The sequence below is a fragment of the Thermomyces dupontii genome (assembly GCF_041956625.1).
Source record: "Thermomyces dupontii strain NRRL 2155 unplaced genomic scaffold VTN31scaffold_1, whole genome shotgun sequence".
In the NCBI taxonomy this organism is placed as follows: Eukaryota; Fungi; Ascomycota; class Eurotiomycetes; order Eurotiales; family Trichocomaceae; genus Thermomyces; species Thermomyces dupontii.
In genome coordinates, this window is record NW_027192307.1 from 2,328,089 (window position 1) to 2,348,396 (window position 20,308).

The window sequence follows — 20,308 nt, forward strand, 5'->3', positions numbered from 1 at the left end:
TTGAGAGAGGGTGTCCTTTTTTTTCCTTTTGCAATGGCGGTGTTCTATGTGATGATTGAATGGGGTCAGGGTTTGGTTCTGGCGTTGATTGTCCATTCTTCGGTGTACATGTACCGTAGCCGTTCGGGTCCATCGAGCGATGATTCCTCTTTTGCATGTCGTATCATTAATGCCACGATTTGATACACGTAGCTTCAATAACCATCAGTAATGGAATGTCAATAGTAATACTCGTAACATTGGTCCCATCCCATCCCATTCCAGCCCATCCATCAATCAAGAATCATCATACGCCCTGGCCAGACAAAAAAAGCATTCGCCCGTGAAAACAAGTAGACGACAGAAACAGGAAAAAATGGAGGAAACCCAGGGGTTGTAAAAGAGTCTTTAACTCTTTGACAACGAGCGTCGCTCGAACAGAAAGATCAAACCTCCTGCGAAGGAAGTGACAGCTTTTGATCCCGTCTATGCCATGGCCCAAAACATCAGAGTGCACGCAAAGGAATGGATATCGAACGAAAGGAAGTGAGAAAGAAAACGAGGGAGTTTGCCGACGTGTCATCATCATATCCGATCCAGACCTTCATTCAGAGTCATGTCATGGTTCCGGAGTCTGGTCAAAGATTCGACGAAACGGAGGATCCCTGTGTGCCGGCGGAGGAGAAGAATTCGGAGAGTCGTCAGCCACATTGACGTCCTCTGCTCGTCGAATGACCTCTTTCAATGCTCGCGTTACAACCCCGGCGCGGACAACGAGATCCCGCAGGGACTGGGTGTCAAACGCCACCTTCTGCTGCGACGGCGAGTACCCGTTCGTGGATTCGCGCTGCTGATAAATCGTCTCCAGCACCGATTTGGCTTTCGCAGACGAATCCCGGCGTTCCCGACGACCAGGAGGGGGTGTTTGTCCTGGATTCGCCCACACCGAGAGAGGCGGTCGCCGCACCTCACTATCCGCACGCTTTCGGTTCTTGTGTGGTGGCGACGGGGTTGTTTCAAAATAATCCTCCAAGCTGCTTCGAGACGATGGCGAGAGCGGAGACAAGTTGTTCTCGTCCTCGTCAAACGTCGCCAGGTTCACAATCCCCTCCGCCTCCTTCCAAAGCTCGTATGAAGGGCCATGCACCACCTGTAGTTTGTTCCCTTGCAAACGGAGCCGCCGGAGTTCCTCCACCAGCAGTGTCAGCTCCTGCACTTGCCCGTACTGCCCATGCACGCTCGCCTGTCGTTCCATTATTGCCTGCGGCACCTTGACCGTGCGCGTGTTTGCCGATTTCTCGCCAGTACCCCCTCCAGACTCGGAATTGCTATCGGAATCGCCAAATTCAAAGTCTCCGTCCCAGTCCTCCGTGGCGCCTTTATGTCCCAAACCCCAGGTGCCAAACCCACGCCTACCGCCTGTCATGGGTGCAAGCTCTCGCGAAACAGGAACACTCTGACTACGCAAATGAACAGACGATGGCGGTTTCCGGAGGGCTACCCGGTTACTTCGGAATCCCATGGCTTGCTTCCCGTCAACAGTGCTTGGCCGATGTTGCGTGTCCGGATGATCTCGTTCTGCCCAAGGCTGCTCAGACCAGTCAAACACGCTTGGTTTGGTCCCAAGATTCGATGTCTTGCGGGCCAGATTCTGTTCACTTGCCGCAGCTGTCCCCGACGTTTTACGACCGCCAAAATTGTTCTGTTCGACCTCGAACCCGGACAGGGTTGGGCTCGGGAGTGGTTCCTCCTGAGAAGTGTCTTTACTGACGCGCTGAGGGGACGGTGTCGATGCTGCATCCGATTGTTTCGCGGAGAAATGGTCGCCTTGGGCATTGCAGGAGTCGTTGAAAAAGTCACTGCTCGACGTCGACGACCGCGATGTTGCCTGCGTGGCCGACCAATCTTGATCCGATCCGATGCTGTCTATGGCATGATCATTGTCCAAATTATCGTCGTCGTCCAAGAAATCGTGGAATATGGTCTCGATTTTAGGACCGCGGTGTTTTGGAATGCTGCTGGAACTGATACGCGTACGAAACGAGTCAAAGACCGAGTCGCTCTTGTCATCTTCGTCTCCTGACGTGAAAATGCGCGTGTCATCTGATCCAATCGCGGTCGAGGCCCGATCCGACGTCGTCACCGAAGGTCGTTTGACTCGCGCATAGCGAATGACCGATGGCGGTGTGGCATTGGACGACTGTTGACTGGTGTTCGGATTTACCGAAGCAGTCCGTCCGTGCCCCGAGATCCACGGGCTTAGGCCATTCGGACCTGATTCCTGAGGCTGCGACAGCAATTCGACCAGCTCGCCATTGGGTGCGGTCAGAGGCCGACGCAATGCGGTAGAGTCGCTGAAATTTCTCTTTCTCCGAAGCCGAGGAGGATACATTGGCGAGGACGGCGGCAATGGATTTGATGCGTGCCGCCTGTCCTGGGTTCGCATGCTCTCCAAGGGGCGATCTACGTCTCTGGGCCTGAGAGGTTCCACCTGCGGGTCTAGGCCGGTATCTTCCCGGTGCGAAGGAGAGCGAGGTGAAGGGGGGTTGTCAGTTGACGGTAAGTCTTGTGCCTGCTCAGGATTGGCGTCATGTGAAGGGAACGTTCGGGGGAATTCTGACGGAAGGGAAGACGGCGTGTAAAGAGGTGTGTCAACTGGGGAATTGATCGAGGTAGAGAGCATCAAGGTAGGATAGTCAACCGGATGCCGGGACAAGAACGGGTCCGGCGGCCGGATAGTATGCCTCGTCTCCGAGTTGTGCCGGGAACGAAAGTAAGGCTGCCAGACCGTGTCCTTAGCATCGGTATCTGGCAGGCGCGCGCTCAATGGCATATCCCAGCGCTTGTCCCTGTCCGCAGCGACTCGCTGCTCCAATTCGGCGTCTCGCTGATGGCTCGTGGCCGGGCGGCGAAGGCTGAAAGTTGACATGGTTCGGGGCCGATTGCCTTCAAAAGACACGTTACCATGCTGCGAAGTCGCCCGCTTTACCAGCTTGTTCGGGGACTTGAGGGCAGTCTCCGCGGGTGGAAACGTACCATGCGCCGACGTCGGCCGGGCGCGAGAGGGTGGTCGGTCGTGCGACGACGAAATCAATGAGAGCCGCCGCCGCCACGAGGAGGACGGACGGCCACTGGTCAGAGCACTCTCCTGGTGGGACAAGTCTGACAGCCGGTTGGATGGATTGGTGTATGCCCGGCGTCGACGCCGGTCCCTGCGCCGCTCTGCAATCCCGGAGTGAGACAGGCCTGTGCTCTGGGAACTGGACGCCACGGCCGATGTTGGGGTGGGCAGGTCTGAGCGGGTGTCTCCGAAGCGGGATGAGCTGATGGACAGGGGCGGGAGACCATGGGAGGTGGTGCTTCGGCGAGCCGCGGCGGTCGCAGAGCGCGAGGGATTGTCTGGCCGGGCCAGAGCAAAGCCCGATGCGGCAATACCGACAGTGCTGAGGGCACACAACTGCAGCAAGCCTTATGTCAGCAAGTAGTGCTCTGGAGGAAGGAGGGCGGTTGCCAGAATTGGGCGCGCGTTGGAGGAGCAGGCAAGAAGAGGAAGGCGCAAATGGAGAGAGGCAGGATCGCATCCAGAAGGAAGGAGCGCTAGAAGGAAGGAGCGCACTTACAGTGGAGATATGCTCCATAGCGGCAAGCAGGAACGCCAGAACGCACGTCACGCTGTTATGGTCGTCCCAGTCTCAACGGCGCCCACTAGCGGTTCTCCTCATGGTGGCTGCGGCGGCGACCAGGTCCACGGCTCTGCTTGAGGCTACGGTGCCATCGACTCCCAGCGCCGACGCAGAAACTGGTGGACAAACAAGGGTTTTGGGGAATGAGGGTGTCGTGTTGTGATCGGCAGTCGCAGGTGAACGCGGAGTACACTGGAAGAGTCGTGGGTGCAATGGAGGAGGAGGTTGAGAACAGCGATAGGGAAGAGGACAGGGTTAGAGGCGGGTCATTATGAAGCTGCCATGCGATTGTCCAGACGAAAGAGAGGAACAGGTCAGCAATGAAAATGGAGGAGATCATGAACAACAGAGTCGGAGCTTACAGCGCGGCGGCGTGAACGGAAACAACACACCAGGGCCCGATCAGCCGTACTGATCTGACTAAGCCGCGATCAGCAACAATAACAAAAAGTAGTATGTACTCTGTAGGCCTAACTATCGATCAGCACCAACATCACAATCTCATTTTCATCAGACTAAGTTAGTGATCCTTGCTCGTTTCTTTTTTCCCTCAAAGAAGGTTAGCCTTAAACCAAGTCCTCAACATGGTCAGAGTCAATCCAAGGTTTTGGCAGGCCGATCAAGGCGGAGCTCTGCTTTGCACCAGCTTGAGCGAAGATTCAATTTTTGATGCCATACCGACGGGGAAATATGTAGATCACCCTATGTACCTAGGTCGGTACATAGGTAGTTATTTCAGTTTCTCAATCTGTCACTTAAGAAGGAATCAAGGAAGAATGCCCTCCTGGATCCCAGGATCAACGTGGAAGTTCCAATTATTGTCAACTGTGATCAATAGTCCAACTCGCCCTGGCGTCTGATCGACCATGGTGGACAAGAGACTAAGTACTGTATGTACGTATTCCAGTAGGTGACTGCAGAGTCAAGACCATCCGACTGTGAAGTACATACGATCACCTAGCAGTAATACCCTTCACCAAAACCGCCTCAGTTCCCGGAGTGTCAGGAAGGGATCAAAGGACTGCCTGGGGACTCGTACACCGTACGGAGTACCCCACGAAGAAATACGAGCATTTTTGTAGGGCTGACAGATCGAGGATCCATTCCCAAGCAAACAATACTAAGCCATACCGTATTAGGTTAACTAGCCCTTCCTCACAACAAATGTGACTAAGGCTTTTAATTGGTTGATAGTATTCACCAATCACAGCTGTTGTCACAGCTCTCAATCATCTCAGCTCCGCCATTCATCTGCCCTCGAGGATTTCCACCTCGCAAGCCCTCAATTCGAGCAATCTGCCTGAAAAACTCTCCGATTTATTTCTGTACAGAATTAATCATGAAATGCTGTTGGAACTTACTTTAACGACCAAGGACAGGGTACACTCGACGAGGCAGGGACACAGTACTAGGTATTGCCGCAAGGCTCCGAAGCACCTGAATGACACCAAATCCTGCCACAGCGGCACGGCACTTCGTCCTACTAATAAACTCCGTCGGCCTTCTGCAGCGAATCGTTGCTCATTGCTGGGGGCCCTGTCGAATTGCTTGTGGAGGCTTTCAGATCGTACCTGAAAAGAATAACCGAGGAACAGACAATTGAGCCGCACAGAGCTCGACCCGTGGCGGCTCGATCTCCAGTTGTATATCACACCTTATTTAGTTCGGTAGGTTAGTTCTCTCCCATGGTGTTTACGACTCGACACGTTCTTCCCCTTGAGGGACTGTCTAAGTGGAAACGCGCATTGAGCCTGCGATTATCCGCATATGCATCATGCGTGCTTTGCATGATGAAACCAAACTATCTCAACATCATTGGCCCTGCCATTGCAAGTATCGCTGTCTTGATTGCCCAATTTGCCAGGATTTTTTTCGAAACGGCCTAAGGTTAGCACCGAGATCGTGGCTTCGTGGTCCTATCGAAGCTCCTCCAGATCTCGAAGCTCGTTTCTCGTTGGCTGCATGCAACCTTGTTCCTGAAGACACCTATCGCGAATCGGTTTGTTTATATGACATTCGACAATAATAAACGAATCCTGAGCAGCAAGGGAGGTCAATAGAACATCAATAATGATCCAGACAGAATCTGAATCTGGCTGGAGTTTATGTCACTAATCAGTGGCTCCTGCCATCTGCCGCTCAAACTGTATCAGCGAGTCGTAGCAGCATCCGTCAGAGAATCAATCTAGAGCGTTCTGCGACAGCGCATGTAGGAAGGAGAGTTTTTTTGAGAACACCCTCCGTCCTTGCGACCTGGCATTGCCATCCCTGACTGCAGTGATAGAAGTCATAGTAAGACCGTGTCAGAACAATTTTTAGAATCCAGCAAATGAGAGCCCCTCGCACGATCTGAACAGGATGAACCCTGCATTAACTCCCACCTTCACCCTGAGCTGGATCGGTGAAGCATTTCGATAATGTACTCCGTACTATTTGGTGTTTGCAGTTTTCAATTTCCCATGAATTCTATCAAAATGGAAAATAATAAGTACTCAAGTATTAACGTTAGTGATATTTGCTTTTGCGGCCGAAAGCACTCTATTCTGGATTAAATCCTGTTGGTGATTTCCATCCAACCCTAAGGCATTCCAACGGGCCTTGCTGTGAGCATAACCCTAATTTTGGAAAAAATTCAGGCGTGAGCCTCCCGCACAAAACGTTGTAGGAATAGGAAGGGAACAATGAAGGCTGAAGTGACAAGGCGGTAGAGTCTAAATGTTGAGACTGTTGAGAGGTGGACTTGTCCTAGCAGCAAAGATGATCTGCCGATTCCAACAAGCTATCTGATCGGGACAACGTTATGGAATTGCTCAGAACATAAGTAGTAACTATTAGATATCACTGACTGTTGTTTACTACTAACACTTGATTGTTGCAACTAGGATGGGCTTGCATCGCTTGGTGGCGGCGTGGGATGTACATACAAAACCTCGTTCAACCAATTCCTGGCACACACGGCCTGTATTCAGTTGTCAAGAACAAGGTCATCTCTCTCGTGCACATGGAGAAATTTCTCCAATCTACGCTTGGGATTTGAGCTCAAATCAAGTTCAAGAGATTTCGCATCTTTGCAAATCTCAGACTGTTCCATGTGGATACGATTGGGAACATCCTTGTGGCGTTCGAGATTCTCTGGGAGACAGCCTCCAGAGTTCCTAGCTGGATGTCAAACCAAGTGGACGACGAGGACGGGCAGCTGCTTGAGACGAGGATTGTTCACCTGCCGCGGCCGGCTGGTCATGCCGTGAACAGCTGCGTCATTTATCCCTCCCAGACTTTCGACCACAAGACCGTGGCTCATCTCTTCTTCGACTGTAGTACTCCTCTTGACAAGCCAGCTGCGATGTATCTCGAGTACAACTACGCCGTCGACCAGCTCAGCGTCCGGTGAATGGCCTGCGAGTCCATCTACTAAAAGATTCCCGATAGCAATTTTACGTTCTCCGCGTATCTGACCCCAAACCTGATCTACCGCTTTTCTACAAATACAACGCCGCCACCGGCGCGGTAGCCCTGCACCCGGTCCGATCCCGGGGCCACAGTAAGATCCGAGCTCGCACCCCGTCGAGCTTGACACTTCAAGGGCAGCGGAGACGTATCCCTTACGACTCATGGGATGTGCCAGTCTTTAGCGATTGTGAGCTTGTCTTTTGCTTCATTGGGACACCCGCGTTGAACTCTGGCTCTCTATCCAGATTTCACGCCCAGCGGGCGACATTTAGAAGCGGCGCTGATCACAAAGTATCAACACATGTTTGGCATTCCCCAAGTAATAGCCTGTCCACTCTTCAGCATCATGATGTCAATAGTACTGTCCGTAAGTAAGAAGCACTGGTAAATAGTAGCACTCTGTCTGCCAGGAACTGAACTACTGCTCTGCAATGCCATTTGGACAGCTACATACCAATCGGTAAGGTATCACGTTGAAGCGCGTGACACATGCTCGGTGCACACTGGATAGAAAGATCGGTCCAAGTGCTACATACTATGTTCAATGTTGGCGCAGCATCATCAACCGCTTAACCTGAACCCGTGGTTTAGCATAGAAGTTAAACCTTCTATATATAGTTTAGCGGGCTGGCAGATAAATCCAGTTCCTTCCAGTCTTGTACTAGTTGTTCTTGATGACATACCAAATAATACTTCATTTAGAATAGTTCGTCCGCCTTATAGCCAATAAGCTGCTCCCAAGGTCAAACCCCACCGAGAGGTTATCAAGCATCAACTTCCAAGTTATCCACAACCCGCGTGAAGTCGCTGAGTTCAAGCACAATTGACATTGGATGTACCTAACAAGCTTGGAGGAATTCTGGTTACAATTGCAGCGGGCAAGGAAAGATGGAGGCGGAACTCCAGGCCCAGATTCCGGGCCTTGACCATGTGATATCGGAGTACTCTGTGGTGAGTACTAAGCCGTGCCGTTGGTCGTAGTGTCATGCTGAACATTCTTTTTTTTTTCTAGGGCTATCTCACCCATGCGGCCAAAGCCTATGTAGAAGACACTGACCCAAATGCGCCGTCGCCCCTGTCCGAAGCCGCCGATACGGTGACAGAGATCTTGGTATCTGCATCCGGGGACTTCTCGCCTGAAAACGAGCTCGCCATCCGCAACCTGGTCGAGAAATTCATCAATTCGCTCAACTCCGCCGACGGAGTCGATGCCGAGCGCCGTCAGACTTCAGTCGGTGCCAAGCGGCTTGATCAGGCCATCAATGTCGGCTCCCAGCGGAATATCTCCTCCACGCTCGGCTTGGTGGGCGGCAATGTCGACCTCGAGTCGGCGGCCACGCGCAAGGTGGAATCGCGTGTAGACCGCAAGAAGCTGGAGAAGGCTGAGCGCAAGATCCGCGCCAAGCAGGAGAAGAAGGCCATGAAGTTTGTCGAGTACGAAGGATCGCGCCTGCTTCAGAAGAGCGAGCAGCAGTCATACGAAGAGTTCTTCATGGCCGTCAATCCGCTGCAAATGGGCGCGGACTCGCAGTCCAAGAGCAAGGATATCAAGGTCGAAGGCATCGATATCTCGATTGCCGGCAAGCGAATTCTCACGGATGCTTCGCTGACTCTGACCTACGGCCGAAAATATGGTCTGGTAGGGCAGAACGGTATCGGAAAGAGTACGCTGCTCCGTGCGTTGAGTCGACGAGAAGTCGCCATTCCGACTCATATTTCGATCCTCCATGTCGAGCAAGAGGTGAGGAAGGCATACAAAGGATATCAAGACCGTGGCTGACGCGCCCCGACCAGATTACTGGAGACGACACGCCTGCGCTGCAGTCCGTTCTCGACGCAGACGTATGGCGAAAGCATCTGCTTAGAGAGCAGGAGGTTCGTACCCGTCGAGAGTCAAAGACGAATGAGCTGACTGTTTGCAGAAAATCACCAAGCAACTCGCAGAAATCGAGGCTCAAAGATCCTCCATGGCAGACACATCGAAAGATGCCGCCAGGCTGGATAAAGAGCGCGATGCTCTGGATAGCACGCTCAGCGATATCCATGCCAAACTGGCTGAGATGGAGTCTGACAAGGCAGAATCGCGTGCCGCGAGCATCCTGGCTGGTCTGGGATTCTCGCCAGAGCGACAGCAGTACCCCACCAAGACATTCTCCGGTGGTTGGCGAATGCGACTGGCTCTAGCGCGGGCTCTGTTCTGCGAGCCGGACTTGCTGCTGCTGGACGGTAGGTTGCATCCCAGTCTATGCGCGAGAGCCGGATGTTCTGACAGCCGTTAGAACCGTCAAACATGTTGGACGTACCGTCCATTACCTTCCTGTCCACCTACCTCCAAAGCTACCCGAGCACTGTGTTGGTCGTGTCCCACGACCGGGCTTTCTTGAACGAAGTCGCGACCGATATCATTCATCAGCACTCTGAGCGACTGGACTACTACAGGGGAGCCAATTTTGGTACGTTCGTTCATTGCGGGCTGATTGACAAATTGCTTATGAATGCTAGATTCGTTCTATGCGACAAAGGAAGAACGACGCAGGGCTGCGAGGCGAGAATACGAGAATCAGATGGCTCAGCGGGCACACTTGCAAGGTACTAACTTTCTCCCAATGATCATACAGTATGGCCAGACTGACATTCCCGCAGCATTCATCGACAAGTTCCGGTACAATGCTGCCAAGGCTCAGGAGGCGCAATCGAGGCTCAAGAAACTCGAGCGCATGCCTGTACTGCAACCTCCAGAGGCAGAATATAGCGTGCACTTCAAATTCCCCGAGGTGGAGAAGCTCTCACCTCCTATCATCCAACTGTCGGATGTCTCGTTCTGGTACACTAAGGACAAGCCGCTGCTCAACAACGTCGACTTGGACGTGCAGCTCGACTCGCGAATTGGCATTGTCGGGCCCAACGGTGCCGGCAAGACCACAGTTCTCAAACTCCTGATCGGCCAACTCCAGCCGACCAAGGGTCTGGTTTCGTCGCATCCGAGACTGCGGATCGGCTACTTTGCGCAGCACCACGTGGATGCGCTGGACCTGAACGACAGCGCCGTTGGGTTCATGGCGAAGAACTACCCGGGCAAGACGGACGAGGAATATCGACGACATCTCGGAGCGTAAGTGGACCTTTTGTTTATTACTGCATTATATAGAAAATTACGCGCTCACACGCCGTCTTAGCTTCGGTATCACGGGCATGACGGGCCTCCAGAAGCTCGGCTCGCTCTCGGGAGGTCAAAAGTCGCGCGTGGCCTTTGCATGCCTGTCACTGGTGAACCCGCACATCCTGGTCCTGGACGAGCCGTCGAACCATCTGGACATTGAAGCCATGGACGCGCTGTCGGAAGCCCTGCAGAAGTTCCAGGGCGGTGTGTTGATGGTCTCCCACGACGTGACGCTCATCCAAAAGGTCTGCACGAGTCTCTGGGTGTGCGATAATGGACGGGTGCAGAAGTTTGACGGTGACATCAATGCATACAAGAAGATGATCATGTCACAGGCGGATTTTGCGGGCGTGGTGAGGGCGCAATGATGAGTTCTGAACTACAGTATGTGGTCATGATAGAGACATGCTCATAGCAAATGTCGACACGAACTCATGAGACGATGAGCAGCAGAAGAGAGGTACGGTTAGTTCACCTTCCTAAACTAGTTTAGACCGAGTCACCCATTGCCGCAATAGTGTCCAATCAGAGACGATGTCATTTAGAAAGATGACATTAGCGTGTAGCTATTGGCTAACAAACTACCTTTGGCTATTCCTGATTGGGATATTGTATTTGTAATATGGGAGTGTCTGCCTAGAATGGGGGATGATATGGAATGATGAGTACAGAGTAAATTAAATATCGTGGAGAGCACCGAGTGCTTTGAAAACGTTGGAAAGTCCTCGAATTGCGGCTGGTTTGAAAGAGGCAGGCATGCTGTAGCAACATTCGTACGGATATTACTCACCGTGGCCATTCACCACCATCTCATCTCTTTGTTCCGACGCCCTCTGGGCTTTCTCCCAACGGGCTCGCAGATTCCGCGCCTGGAGCGTGGATTGCACATCGTAATGGCGCTGAGACGGTCGCAGCGGATCAGCGCACAGGCGGCTGCGGTGCCAGCCAAACAAGAGCGGGAGGAGAAGCGTGGCAAAAAGAAGACGGAAACGAGCATCAACGCAATCAGAGCAACAAGAGCGAAAGCCAAGAACGCTGCCAGCAATGGAGGTGTTGCAAAGAACCGCGCGCCACCCAGACTCAAAGCCAAGGCCAAGGCAAAGGCAAAGAGCGACCGCCCTGTCGTCAATGGTGACGGGAATCTGGCCAAGGAGGCGGCAGAGCCAGTGCTCGACCGGCCCATCGAGCCCCATCAGACAAACGTCCCGCTGGTCTCGCCGCAGGGCAACAGCGCCGCCGTCGCATACCCAGCTGCGGCGGTAGCGGCCACGACGGGGAATCTTCTGGAGAAGGCGGAGGCGCATCTGATCGCGGCGGATCCGCGCATGAAGCCGTTGATCGAGCGGCGACGGTGCCCGCTGTTCACACCGGAGGGCCTCGCGGAGCCCGTCAATCCATGGGAGAGCCTCGCCAGCAGTATCATTTCCCAGCAGGTATCCGGCGCGGCGGCCAAGTCGATCAAGCAGAAGTTTGTCCGTCTTTTCTTTCCCGAAACCACAGACGGGACGAACGGACAAGAAAAGAAGGAAGGTGCAACGCCTTTTCCGACGCCGGAAATCGTTGCCAAAACGGATCTCAGCACGCTGCGCACCGCGGGCCTCTCGCAGCGGAAGGCAGAATACATACAAAGCCTTGCGGCCAAATTTGCGTCCGGGGAGCTGACGACGGAGAAGCTGCTGACGGCATCGGACGAGGAGATCATGGAAATGCTGATCGCCGTGCGCGGCCTAGGGAAGTGGTCGGTCGAGATGTTTTCGTGTTTTACCCTCAAGCGAACAGATGTGTTTTCGACGGGAGATTTGGGTGTTCAGTTTGTTCCCTTTCTTTTACCTTCCTTCCCCGGACCAATCGTCTCCCCTTCATTGATCGGTGGTCACTTACTGACCAAGTTAGGCGTGGATGTGCGCATTTTGTCCGACGCGATGTGTCTAAACTCAAGACTAAAGGCGGAAAGTTCAAGTACATGTCGGAGGCGGAAATGCTGGCGTTGGCGGAGAAGTTCCGGCCCTATAGGTTGGTAGTTCACTTGTGATCGAGCGATGAGCTTGCTGATTGGGTTGCAGGAGTTTATTTATGTGGTATATGTGGCAGATTGTGGACGTCGATATACAAGCATTGGAGTAGATGTTGTAATCACCGTACTGGCAGGTTGGATAGTAGCCATGGTAGAGATCAATACAAAGGAAATTCTTGATTTGTACAGTAGAGTACAGGAATATCTCCTACATGATTTTTTTTTTTCCTTTTCCTTCTAAAACAAGCACATGAGGAGACGTCTATCACGGCATGCAGTCGACTTCTCACCGCTTCAGGACGAGGTTGTCCAGATCCTGGCGCTCCTGCTGCTCCTTCTGGAGCTCACGGATGATGGGGCTGAGGTATTCCTTATCCTGTAATTGTCATCAGCATCGTGTGCCAGAAGCCAATGGACGAGTAGCATACCTCTTCCGGCTTGGTCCACTCCTCCGGAGGAAGGAGAGTGTGCGACAACGAGCACTATCCAAGAACATATACAATCAGCACGCATTGCCCTCTAATCTCCCAACCTGCACTCCCGTCGCAGAATCAACGCACCTGGAACGCCCGGCGAATGCGGAAGACGCGGTCGTAGGCCTCCTTGGGAGGCAGGCGGCGGATGGCCTTCATGACCAGCTCATTCTCCTCCGGAATCAAGTCATCAGACCTAGCCACCGTCAGAACCCATCATCACCTATCAATCTTTCCGGATAACCCCTACTTCAGTCCCAGACGTCGGTAGCCGGAGGCATTGGCATACCACTCGGCAATCGGCTGGATCCAGCGACGCAGAGCGGGCCGCTTGACGATGTAGTTGGCCAGCGACGGCACAGACATGGTGACACGGTTGCTCGGGAGCAGCAATGGACGGTGGTCGCAAAGGCTGAGCGAAGGGGGAACCGAATCGCGGCCGATTGGTATTGATTTTGATGGTGTCTGCCGACAATTGCGGAAGAAATGCGGAAGCGATCGAGGTAGTTAGTGGGCGCCTGAGGCAGAAAATACACAAAGTTAGTTACAACTTGGTAATTTGGCCGTAATCTTACGTTCTGGAAGCCGCATGGAAGTCGCAGATTTTTGAACGTATCAAATGCTTCCGGCTGGAAGCCCAGCACGCGGGATTCTTGTGACGATCACGTTCAATCCGCGCACTTTGACCTTGCTCAGGACAATTTCTCTCCGTGCCGAGGTTGCGAGTTCAGACCAGCCCTGGTAAATGTACCTTCTCCCTCACCGGATGGCGACATGACGGCACCGCAGAGTCTCCGATCTTCTCCTCACGCCGGAACCTCGTGACTCCCTCGTCCTCTCTGCTCTCCACTCTCCGCTCCGAAATAAATCCACACACCCTCCAAATTTCATTCTCCAAATGCCCAGTACCGCCGCCACGCTTTGTACAGCATAGACCTTCGCTTTGCAGCCCCTGCACAAGTTTGCGATCACATTGAGCTGCCTGGTATCTCCGGTATTGCGCTTTCCCTGCGGTTCCGTTCTATTCTACGATCCCATTCGGCCGATTTTCTCCTCGCGACCACCCCTCCTTTGGATTTGATTGCCCTCGCGAGCCGTGAGGAGGACTCTGTAGAATAGTCTGCTTTGGTGGGTTGGGTTGTGGCAGGTTCCTTGTCGGCGGCTTTGGTGTTTGGCCGCCCCTCTGTTCATCAGATCGGGTCGACAAGAGGTGAAGAGGCATCCCCACACGGCATCATAGAACAGTGCCCTTCTGCGATCTCTATTAGGACCTTCCGTCCGACGCCGGCCTGAGAAGAGCCCTGCCCAGACGCAGCATTAGCGCACCGAGCAAGACAAAGATCGATCAAGCTGGCATCGCCATCTTCACTAGAGCGCAGGGGTCCTGGGTTCCGGGTTCGAGCGCCCGCTGTGCTCGAATCCGCGACCCGCCAGTGACCTACACGGGAGACCGGTTACAATCGTGGGCTCGAGGGGGGTGAGCCGAGCCTTACGATGTCTCCGGCGCGGAGCCACGGCAACGCATCGACATCAGCATTATCATCACAGGACTTCGAGCAGCGGCAACAGCCCATGTCCATCCACCATGAGCCGAGGCCGTACACGCCGCACGGGCTGCTGGCGCGCGTCCAGATCTACTCGACGCAAATCCCGGACTACTACGTGACGCCTTTTTGCGGGGCGGCGGCCGGCATGGCGTCCGGCATCGTGACATGTCCGCTCGATGTTATCAAAACCAAACTCCAGGCGCAGGGCGGGTTCATGCGCCAAAGACGAGGGGAGCTGGCGAATACAACACGAATATACAAGGGGATGATCGGGACAGGACGCCTGATCTGGCGGGAGGAAGGGATCAGAGGGTTATATCAGGGGCTGGGCCCGATGCTCCTAGGGTATCTGCCAACGTGGGCGGTTTATCTGACAGTATACGACCGGTCGAGAGCGTTTTTCGAGGCGCGAACAGGTGAGCAGCAACGCATTGTACAGGATGTTTCAACACAATCTAACATAAAGTAGACAACTGGTGGGTGGCACGGATGGTAGCATCAATCACAGCCGGGGCGTGCTCGACGCTAGTGACAAACCCCATCTGGGTGATCAAGACCCGGCTGATGTCGCAAGGCGGGCGGGGCGCGAACGGCGACGGCTACGTACCGTACTACTACCGCAACTCGTGGGACGCAGCGCGCAAGATGTACCGAACAGAAGGCGTGCGGGCCTTCTACTCGGGGCTGACGCCGGCGCTGCTGGGGTTATCGCACGTGGCGATCCAATTCCCGCTGTACGAGTACTTCAAGATGGCGCTGACCGGGTACGGCATCGGCGAGCACCCGGACGAAGGCGGGTCGCACTGGGCGGGCATCTCGCTGGCGACGTTCCTCAGCAAAGTCTGCGCCAGCACCGCAACATATCCGCACGAGGTGCTGCGCACGCGTCTGCAAACCCAGCAGCGCCACCCGCCGGGCTCCTCCCCCGAGGGCATTGCCTTCCGTGGCGGGCTCGACCTGCCCGCGCACGCCCAGGGGCGGCCCCCCGGCGCAGCCAGCTCTGACGGCATGCCAAACCGTCCGCGATACTCGGGGGTATGGCGGACATGCGAGACGATCCTACGCGAGGAAGGCTGGCGCGCGTTTTACTCGGGCATCGGCACGAACCTTATCCGGGCGGTGCCGGCAGCGATGACGACGATGCTGACTTACGAATATCTCAAGAAGTTGATCGGAGTGATGAAGCATGAGGGTGAGAAACAGTTAGGGAGGATACCTTCATCTTGTGACCCTTCATAAAAAAGCCCCTGGACATGTTTTCTCTTTTCTCTGTACATCCCCGACGCTCCATCATAAATAGTACCTAGGTAGTCTTTTTCTCTTTCTTTTTTTTTTTTTTTTTTTTTTTTTCCTTTAGACTACCCTAACCTATACCTCTGTATAATAGAATATAGAGTCATGGTCAATTGGATCTCCCTCTACTCAGTCAGTTATCAGCGTCTTCCCGCCTCTTCTCCTCCAACGCCTTCCCAACCCAATCCTCCTCCTCCTTCTCCTGCCCGCGCAACGCCCTCCGCCGCCGCTCTTCGCTGCGCTCATACGCCGCCTTCAACGGCGACGACGGCGCCCCGGAGAGCTGATACTTTGCATCTCGGATGCGCTTGATCGAGTACGCTGCGAGGATCAGCGCCATGATGAATGCCGCCAGGGGGGCTGTGATGGACTGTTTTTGATGTTCAATATCAACTCGATCAGTACTTATAGAGCTTTACTAAGTTATCGGATTGGTTAGCATGTGCATACACGTGGATGACGGCCTAATGTTTTGGGTCGCGAGTGGTCTTGAGTTTGGTCATTGCTTTTGTCCGTCGAGAACCACTGTCGGGGATAGTATTGATGATGAAGCACTCGGAGCGGTCGTGGTGGTTGTGGTCGTTGGAGGAAAAAGGTTCTGGAAAGAGGAGAAGACAAGCGCAGGCGGAATTGGGTCATTTTTTTTCTTAGCGTTCACTATTCGGCATCTCTAAGAGTCATTTCATGCAAGTTGTTGAATGGAAGGTTGAACGGTGTATTGAAGATGAGGTCATCGGTTGAACGTACATAAGTAGACACTCGTAGATAACTAGCAGATGGGTTACTTATTTACCTAACTTACCTAGGAAGGTAAGTTACATACCTACCTAGGTAGGTAGGTACCTGTTAGAACTTGACCTCGGTCAGTTACGGAGTAGCTTCAACCGTGCCTGGCCAATTGCTTTCTTCATCCACTTTCCTCCAGGGCAAGAAAAGGCTCCGCATCAGTGATGTCTGGCAAGAAGTCTGGATTGAAAAACCAAAGCTGTATACCGTCCTCGCTAGGCATGCCAATAACCTCACGATCCCCAAAGCATTGCGAGGCACAATCAAGAAGATCGAAAAAGCCTATTGGCCGTGAGGGTGGCGGCAGGTCAGCACCCAGCAAGTTGCGAACGCCGACTTCGTGAACGTCCAACTGGTACAGGCGCACGGAGATGGTGCCGGTATCGGCATTGTGGATCGCAACCCCCCTGAGCTGATGCGCCCAGCGGTAGATGATGTGCGGAGTAGGAGAGCCGCATGAAAGCAGGACGAGTTCGGTGATGGGATAAGCACAGTCGATCCATCGGAAACTCAGCCGGTCGACGGCATAGTCGTACATGATGTGCAGGATGGTTTGATTCTCTGATAAAGACTCCATCAGGGTTATAGTCTTGTGGCTGTAGCTGCGATAGTAGTCATTGCGTGATGGCCCAAAATCGAGTATGTTCACGGGTCGACCCTCAAGCGAGACGCGGAAGTGTTTCTGGTGAAGCTTCTGTCCGCCGATCAACGTCCACTTGGTCTGCCGCACCTCGGGCGGGTGTGCATTCCAGTTGAACTCGATTGTTATCAGCACGTTCTCATCCGCGTCCACATGCCACAAATACAGGTCAGAGAAGGACCCAAATTCATAAAGCCGATTTCCATGTAGATCCCAAACACAAACACAAAAAGACCTATTGTCACTAGAACTGAACCGAGGAACGATGACCACCTTGTCCTTCACGATAACAATCTCAACGTCACTCCAAGGTGTATGCCGTTTTACCACCTTCTGGGATGTGTGCAGATTCCACGCTATCAAGGTACTGCCAGGACAAGTGATGTTAGACGACGCTGGCAAGAGCAACGGAAACCACCTCTCCCACTTACCTTTTATCCCTCGAGCCAATAATAAGATATCGGTCGGACAGAATGATGAATCTAAGACTATGCCCCTCATCCAGGGGCCAGGTCGATCTCTTCCCAGTCTCCAGATGGAGCACGGTGACTTCTGTGTGACCAGGAATACCGAAAGCCAGTCGTCGCGAATGGAAAACAACGTCTGCGCCGTGTCTTGAGTGTCTCCACAAGGGAGGAAGGAAAACTTTCTTGACAGGACGACCAAACTGCAGCCCAACAAGCCATCGGATATAGGTCATTGGGTTAGCACCCGCGACATTCGTACTTTCCATGCCCAGTGCCGCAAGCGTCCGGGGCAAGAGACTCTTGAGAAGTGCATCACTCGAGAAAATGGAGCGCCATCGCTTCGAAACCTTAGACGGATTTCCTGTCAGAAGAAAAGAAAAAAAGCACTGTCATGGATCACCTTCTCTTTCGTATAGAGGAACACTGAGCAAATACCATACCCTCTGACTTCGAATAACGTCGGCCTGATCCAGGAAGTCCACGACATGTACCACGAGCTGTAGGGGCAAAGAGCTGATAATGTCAAGTTCGCTTTGGCCTGGATAGTCTCTCTGCATTCTTTCGTTCGATATTGTCCTCACTCGCATGTAGTCTGCACCGGGGGTTAGTCGTTCGCGGATTTCAAACTGAACCAAATCACTCGGACACAAGCACTATTTCATCATGATTGAGATGAGCGAGAGAAGCTTCCTCCACAACCACGGCGGCCAGGCTCATTTTGTTCGTGAACTTCCTGGAGGCAGAACGGCCCCGCAGCCTTGTTGAGGCTGTCAAACGTGTGCCTTTACGAGTCAGTGGACCGGAACAAAGCTACTTCTGCCTACGAATACGAGACTAAGGTCAGGGCCAAGGGCAATAACTACTCAAATATTAGTATTTCACCGGAAACTACTGCTAGTTAGGCCACACTTATCCATAGTACCTACCAGACCAACTGTAACTAAGCCAGGAGGCCAAAGAAACTTTCTTCATCCACTCTCCTCCATGGCAAGAAATGGCTCCGCATCAGGGACGTCCGGTACAAAGTCTGGATTGAAGAACCAGAGCTGTATGCCCTTGTCGCTACCTAGACACGCCCAAGACCTCACGATCGCCAAAGCATCGCAAGGAATAACTATATTGAGAGAGAAGAGATTTCACCCGGCAACTTGCGGACGTCGACTCCATGAATGTCCAACTGGTACGGGCGCACGGAGATGGTGCCGGTATCGACGTTGTAGATCGCAACTCCCCTGAACTGCTGCACCCAGCGGTGGTAGACTATTTGCGGGGCGGAAGAGCCGCAAGGGCCCGGAACGAGGTCGTTGATAGGCTCCGAGCAGTCAATCCATCGGAGGCTTAGCCGGTCGACGGACTAATTGTACTTGAGGTGGATCGTGCACACCGATCCGAATTAAGAAAAAAAAAAAAAAAAAAAAAAAAAAAAAAAAAAAGAAAGAGAGTTGAAGTCTTGTGGCCATAAGTGCGATGACTGTCGTTGCGTATTGGCGAGAGATCCTTCCGGTTCACACCTCGACCCCCCAGCGAGAGTGGAAGCGTTTCTGGTGAAGCTGCTTCCCGCCGGTTAACGGCCACTTAGTCTGCTGCACCTCCGGCGGATGTGCGTCCCAATTGGCTTGGAATGATATTAGCACGTTCTCCTCCGCGTCCGCATGGTACAAATACCGATCAGAGAACGAGGGAGACTGATTTGGTGCAGATCCCAAACGCAAACGCCGTGAGGGGAGAGCCTGTTAGTGGCTTCTGGGACGATGACCGCCTTGTCCTTTAAAATAGTAATCTGGAGGAGAGTCCAGATAGAAGACAGTTCTCCCATCATCTGCGATATACGGATTTCCCACGTTTTGACCTTCCTGCCAAGGCTATTGTTGTTCGACGGCGCCGACAAGAACAAGCCACCTTCCTTACAATCTCTTTGATACCGTACCTAATAAGATCACGATCAGACATTTTGACCGGTAGAAGATGAAGCTCCCTCTCGTTAGGCCAGATCGATCTTTTCCCTGTTTCGAGATCCAACACGGCAACTCTGTGGCCGGGCATGGTGTAGCATAATCGCCGCGGATTGCACACGTCTTCAAAGTGTCTTGACCATGACAATGGGAAAAAAACTTTCTTTACCGGGCGACCAAACTGCAAGCCAGATAGCCATCGAGTATAGGACATTGGGTTGGCACTCGCTACATTCGTCGTGTCCAAGCCCAGTGCCGCAAGCGTTCGGGTCAAGACACTCCTGAGAACTGTATCGCTCGAAGATATCGAGTGCCCATACTCTTTGATTTCGAATCACACCAGCCTGCTCCAGGAACCTCACGACGTGAATGACGAGCTCGAGAGGCAAAGAACCGGTAATGTCGTGTTGGCGTTGGCCTGCCACGGAAGCATGATGTTCACAATGTCCCGGCTGTATATAAAGGTGTTAGTTTCCAGACATCTGGAAGAGCAGAGAAATACAGCTATAATCAACGTATGGAGAATCGTAGCGGTGAAATCGACCACCTTTCCCTTCCAAGTTTCCAGCGTATGGAATAACTTGCAAGAAATGTCGTCTAAGGATCCATGAAGGACTGGCACTTGAGATGAACTAGGAAAGACACATTGCAGTTATTGTCTCCCGGTATAGACTGACGGCCAGGATTTCACCAAGAGAAGCGTCAATTGTGAGTACGTCCTGGGCACTTCGTCAATCGTTTGCGCTCGAATGCAATCTGCGTCACGGTTAGCATATCGTATCCAACTCGATAAGGATCACTAGGATACTGTGAGAAGGATCATGAACCACTTTTTGGACCAACCATTTTAGAGTACCTTTAGAA

The 20,308-nt window shown here is 53.0% G+C and overlaps 7 protein-coding genes across 7 annotated transcripts; 3 read left to right on the plus strand and 4 right to left on the minus strand.

Annotated features, from left to right (window-relative positions):
* Positions 1–598: 598 nt before the first annotated feature.
* Positions 599–3,617, minus strand: VTN31DRAFT_874 (uncharacterized protein; the record flags this gene model as incomplete). The annotated part of the gene is made up of 2 exons (XM_069408426.1): positions 599–3,436; positions 3,600–3,617. The coding sequence occupies 2 exons, from the start codon at positions 3,615–3,617 to the stop codon at positions 599–601; spliced, it is 2,856 nt and encodes a 951-aa protein (XP_069263730.1).
* A 4,383-nt stretch (positions 3,618–8,000) lies between these two features.
* VTN31DRAFT_875 (uncharacterized protein) lies at positions 8,001–10,640 on the plus strand (the record flags this gene model as incomplete). The annotated part of the gene is made up of 8 exons (XM_069408427.1): positions 8,001–8,063; positions 8,125–8,853; positions 8,907–8,987; positions 9,035–9,338; positions 9,392–9,565; positions 9,615–9,701; positions 9,756–10,224; positions 10,289–10,640. 8 exons carry the CDS (start codon positions 8,001–8,003, stop codon positions 10,638–10,640), a joined length of 2,259 nt encoding a protein of 752 aa, XP_069263731.1.
* A 525-nt stretch (positions 10,641–11,165) lies between these two features.
* VTN31DRAFT_876 (uncharacterized protein) lies at positions 11,166–12,396 on the plus strand (the record flags this gene model as incomplete). Its single annotated transcript, XM_069408428.1, has 3 exons — positions 11,166–12,082; positions 12,166–12,285; positions 12,336–12,396. The coding sequence occupies 3 exons, from the start codon at positions 11,166–11,168 to the stop codon at positions 12,394–12,396; spliced, it is 1,098 nt and encodes a 365-aa protein (XP_069263732.1).
* A 176-nt stretch (positions 12,397–12,572) lies between these two features.
* VTN31DRAFT_877 (uncharacterized protein) lies at positions 12,573–13,125 on the minus strand (the record flags this gene model as incomplete). The annotated part of the gene is made up of 4 exons (XM_069408429.1): positions 12,573–12,662; positions 12,715–12,768; positions 12,847–12,955; positions 13,010–13,125. The coding sequence occupies 4 exons, from the start codon at positions 13,123–13,125 to the stop codon at positions 12,573–12,575; spliced, it is 369 nt and encodes a 122-aa protein (XP_069263733.1).
* Positions 13,126–14,253: 1,128 nt separating this feature from the next.
* VTN31DRAFT_878 (uncharacterized protein) lies at positions 14,254–15,545 on the plus strand (the record flags this gene model as incomplete). The annotated part of the gene is made up of 2 exons (XM_069408430.1): positions 14,254–14,722; positions 14,776–15,545. The coding sequence occupies 2 exons, from the start codon at positions 14,254–14,256 to the stop codon at positions 15,543–15,545; spliced, it is 1,239 nt and encodes a 412-aa protein (XP_069263734.1).
* A 187-nt stretch (positions 15,546–15,732) lies between these two features.
* VTN31DRAFT_879 (uncharacterized protein) lies at positions 15,733–16,238 on the minus strand (the record flags this gene model as incomplete). Its single annotated transcript, XM_069408431.1, has 2 exons — positions 15,733–15,969; positions 16,050–16,238. The coding sequence occupies 2 exons, from the start codon at positions 16,236–16,238 to the stop codon at positions 15,733–15,735; spliced, it is 426 nt and encodes a 141-aa protein (XP_069263735.1).
* A 268-nt stretch (positions 16,239–16,506) lies between these two features.
* VTN31DRAFT_880 (uncharacterized protein) lies at positions 16,507–18,079 on the minus strand (the record flags this gene model as incomplete). Its single annotated transcript, XM_069408433.1, has 3 exons — positions 16,507–17,392; positions 17,457–17,839; positions 17,933–18,079. The coding sequence occupies 3 exons, from the start codon at positions 18,077–18,079 to the stop codon at positions 16,507–16,509; spliced, it is 1,416 nt and encodes a 471-aa protein (XP_069263736.1).
* Between the last annotated feature and the right edge of the window lie 2,229 nt (positions 18,080–20,308).